This window comes from Podarcis vaucheri, assembly GCF_965113315.1.
Source record: "Podarcis vaucheri genome assembly, contig: HAP1_SCAFFOLD_256, whole genome shotgun sequence".
Classification (NCBI taxonomy): domain Eukaryota; kingdom Metazoa; phylum Chordata; class Lepidosauria; order Squamata; family Lacertidae; genus Podarcis; species Podarcis vaucheri.
In genome coordinates, this window is record NW_028118690.1 from 1 (window position 1) to 5000 (window position 5000).

General features: G+C 31.5%; 1 protein-coding gene across 1 annotated transcript in view; it reads right to left on the bottom strand.

The window, feature by feature from the left end:
* Nucleotides 1–3639: 3639 nt before the first annotated feature.
* LOC309524469 (protein PAXX-like) overlaps nt 3640–5000 on the bottom strand; it is a 16535-nt gene continuing 15174 nt past the window's right edge. The window contains exons 6-7 of the mRNA XM_082242412.1: nt 4947–5000; nt 3640–3900 (exon numbers count right to left, since the gene is read on the bottom strand). The exon at nt 4947–5000 is cut by the window's right edge and continues 19 nt beyond it. Of these exons, the coding sequence (XP_082098538.1) occupies nt 3861–3900; nt 4947–5000 (94 nt within the window). The 3' untranslated portion in view covers nt 3640–3860. The remainder of the gene's footprint in view (nt 3901–4946) is intronic.

The window sequence follows — 5000 nt, forward strand, 5'->3', positions numbered from 1 at the left end:
GGGGTGCCCCACAACTTGGGGGGGCTGGAGGACGGAGACCGGGGCCGGTTCTCCCAGTTGGGGGTCTGGGTGGGGGATGCCCGACCCCCAAGTTGTGGGGCACAAGGATGGGGTCCCAGGATCACATGGGGTGCCCCACAAGTCGGGGGGCTTGAGGACGGAGACCGGGGCCAGTTATCCCAGTTGGGGGTCTGGGTGGGGGATGCCCTTGGTGGGGCTGGACCCCCAAGTTGTGGGGCACAAGGATGGGATCCCAGGATCACACGACGGGCCCCACAACTTGGGGGGCTTGAGGACGGAGACCGGGGCCGGTTCTCCCAGTTGGGGGTCTGGGTGGGGGATGCCCGACCCCCAATTGTGGGGCACAAGGATGGGGTCCCAGGATCACATGGGGTGCCCCACAAGTCGGGGGGCTTGAGGACGGAGACCGGGGCCAGTTATCCCAGTTGGGGGTCTGGGTGGGGGATGCCCTTGGTGGGGCTGGACCCCCAAGTTGTGGGGCACAAGGATGGGATCCCAGGATCACACGACGGGCCCCACAACTTGGGGGGCTTGAGGACGGAGACCGGGGCCGGTTCTCCCAGTTGGGGGTCTGGGTGGGGGATGCCCGACCCCCAAGTTGTGGGGCACAAGGATGGGGTCCCAGGATCACATGGGGTGCCCCACAAGTCGGGGGGCTTGAGGACGGAGACCGGGGCCAGTTATCCCAGTTGGGGGTCTGGGTGGGGGATGCCCTTGGTGGGGCTGGACCCCCAAGTTGTGGGGCACAAGGATGGGATCCCAGGATCACACGACGGGCCCCACAACTTGGGGGGCTTGAGGACGGAGACCGGGGCCGGTTCTCCCAGTTGGGGGTCTGGGTGGGGGATGCCCGACCCCCAAGTTGTGGGGCACAAGGAGGGGGTCCCAGGATCACATGGGGTGCCCCACAAGTCGGGGGGCTTGAGGACGGAGACCCCTGGTGGGGCCGGTTATCCCAGTTGGGGGTCTGGGTGGGGGATGCCCTTGGTGGGGCTGGACCCCCAAGTTGTGGGGCACAAGGATGGGATCCCAGGATCACACGACGGGCCCCACAACTTGGGGGGCTTGAGGACGCCTGGTGGGGCCGGTTCTCCCAGTTGGGGGGCACAAGGAGGGGGTCTGGGTGGGGCGGGAGAATTCCCCCCACAGGTCCCCCCCACTCCTGGCGGCCATCTTGGACCAGACCCCCAAGTTGGGGGGGCCAATCAGAGCCGCCCTAGACATCTAGTCCAGCCCCCCAAGTGCTGGCCATTAATTAACCTGTTATTATTAATATATATTATATTATATTATATTATATTATATTATATTATATTATATTATATTATATTATATTATATTATATTATATTATATTATATTATATTATATTATATTATATTATATTATATTATATTATATTATTTTTCACCAATTTGGCTCTTTTTGCTTTTTGATGATAATTTCATTTTTCTGTAATAAATTAATAATCATGTCCTTTAATCATTTTTCTGTAATAAATTAATAATCATGTCCTTTAATCATTTTTCTGTAATAAATTAATAATCATGTCCTTTAATTCTTTAATCATTTTTCTCTAATCATTTAATAATCATGTACTTTAATTTAATCATTTTCCTGTAATAATTGAATAATCATGTATTTTAATTTAATAATTTTCCTGTAATCATTTAATAATCATGTACTTTACTTTAATAATTTTCCTGTAATAATTGAATAATCATGTACTTTAATTCTTTAATCATTTTCCTGTAATCATTTAATAATCGAATTGGATAATCTAATTGAATAATTGAATAATTGAATTGAATAATTGAATAATTCCTGTAATAATTGAATAATCATGTCCTTTAATACTTTAATAATTTTTCTCTAATCATTTAATAATCATGTACTTTAATTTAATAATTTTCCTGTAATAATTGAATAATCATGTTTTAATTTAATAATTTTCCTGTAATCATTTAATAATCATGTACTTTACTTTAATAATTTTCCTGTAATAATTGAATAATCATGTACTTTAATTCTTTAATCATTTTCCTGTAATCATTTAATAATCGAATTGGATAATCTAATTGAATAATTGAATAATTGAATTGAATAATTGAATAATTCCTGTAATAATTGAATAATCATGTCCTTTAATACTTTAATCATTTTCCTGTAATCATTTAATAATCATGTATTTTAATTTAATAATTTTCCTGTAATCATTTAATAATCATGTACTTTAATTTAATAATTTTCCTGTAATAATTGAATAATCATGTTTTAATTTAATAATTTTCCTGTAATCATTTAATAATCATGTACTTTACTTTAATAATTTTCCTGTAATAATTGAATAATCATGTACTTTAATTCTTTAATCATTTTCCTGTAATCATTTAATAATCGAATTGGATAATCTAATTGAATAATTGAATAATTGAATTGAATAATTGAATAATTCCTGTAATAATTGAATAATCATGTCCTTTAATACTTTAATCATTTTCCTGTAATCATTTAATAATCATGTATTTTAATTTAATAATTTTCCTGTAATCATTTAATAATCATGTATTTTAATTTAATAATTTTCCTGTAATCATTGAATAATCATGTACTTTACTTTAATAATTTTCCTGTAATAATTGAATAATCATGTACTTTAATTCTTTAATCATTTTCCTGTAATCATTTAATAATCATGTACTTTATTACTTTAATCATTTTCCTGTAATCATTTAATAATCATGTACTTTATTACTGTAATTGAATAACTGAATAATTGAATAATTGAATTGGATAATCTAATTGAATAATTGAATAATTGAATTGAATAATTGAATAATTCCTGTAATAATTGAATAATCATGTCCTTTAATACTGTAATCATTTTCCTGTAATCATTTAATAATCATGTACTTTAATTTAATAATTTTCCTGTAATCATTTAATAATCATGTACTTTACTTTAATAATTTTCCTGTAATAATTGAATAATCATGTACTTTAATTCTCTAATCATTTTCCTGTAATCATTTAATAATCATGTACTTTAATTGAATAATTTTCCTGTAATCATTGAATAATCATGTTCGTTAATACTGTAATTGAATAATTGAATTATTGAATGGAATAATCAAATTGAATAATTGAATAATTGAATTGAATAATTGAATAATTCCTGTAATAATTGAATAATCTTGTCCTTTAATACTGTAATTGAATCATTTTCCTGTAATAAATTAATAATCGTGTACTTTAATTCTTTAATCATTTTCTTGTAATAATTGAATAATCACGTACTTTATTACTTTAATAATTTTCCTGTAATAATTGAATAATCATGTCCTTTAATTGAATAATTTTCCTGTAATCATTGAATAATCAGGTTCTTTAATTTAATAATTTTACTGTAATAATGGAATAATCATGTACTTTAATAATTTTCCTGTAATAATGGAATAATCATGGACTTTAATAATTTTCCTGTAATAATGGAATAATCATGGACTTTAATAATTTTCCTGTAATAATGGAATAATCATGCACCTTACTAATTTTCATGTAATAATTGAACAATCATGTACTTTAATAATTTTCCTGTAATAATTGAATAATCATGTCCTTTAATTCTTTAATAAGTATTTAATAATAAAATAAATATGGAACAAATATGGAAATCATATGGAAATTTATTCGCGTTCCGGAGTGGGAAATAAATCAAGACACATCACAGGTGTAATATGATATAATATCATTGAAATTCAGAAATAAAATTAAGAATAGCAAGAATAATTAATAATAATAATAATAATTAATAATAATAATAATTAAAAACACAGGGATTCAGGCGTCTTCGAAATCGACGCCGGTCGGAGTCTTCTTGCTAGGGAGAGAAATAACGATCATATTAAATTAAAATAAAAGGAAGAATAATATTGAATAATATGAATAAAATAGGGATAATCATCGTCAAAATAAAATAATAATAATATATAATAATTATCTAAATAAAATAATATTGTTCATTATCATGATTAAAATAAAATAAAATCAATATATCTAAATATATCCGGTCAGAGTCTTCTTGCTAGGAAGAGAAATAACGATCATATTAAATTAAAATAAAAGGAAGAATAATATTGAATAATATGAATAAAATAGGGATAATCATCGTCAAAATAAAATAATAATAATATATAATAATTATCTAAATAAAATAATATTGTTCATTATCATGATTAAAATAAAATAAAATCAATATATCTAAATATATCCGGTCAGAGTCTTCTTGCTAGGAAGAGAAATCACGATCATATTAAATTAAAATAAAACGAAGAATAATATTTAATAATATGAATAAAATAGGGATAATCATCGTCAAAATAAAATAATAATAATATATAATAATTATCTAAATAAAATAATATTGTTCATTATCATGATTAAAATAAAATAAAATCAATATATCTAAATATATCCGGTCAGAGTCTTCTTGCTAGGAAGAGAAATCACGATCATATTAAATTAAAATAAAACGAAGAATAATATTTAATAATATGAATAAAATAGGGATAATAATTGTCAAAATAAAATAATAATAATATTATAGAATAATTAAGTATCTAAATAAAATAATATTGTTAATTATGATAAAATTAATTAAAATTAATTACCGGACGAATCCAGGGAAAAACGTATAATAATTCATAATAATAACATAAATAAAATAATATTGATAGTAATTCTAATCCAATGAAGATAAAATTAATCATCAGCATATATAATTATTAATAATAATATTGATGATGATGATGATGATGATGATAATAAATAAATAAATAAATAAATAAATAAATAATGATAACAATATAAGAAATATAAGAAATAAAATAATTGATTGGCGGCTGTCACTCTGGACTCATTAATTACCGGACGAATCCAGGATTAATTAGCGACTCTCCGGGGATCTTCCTCTTGCCGGAT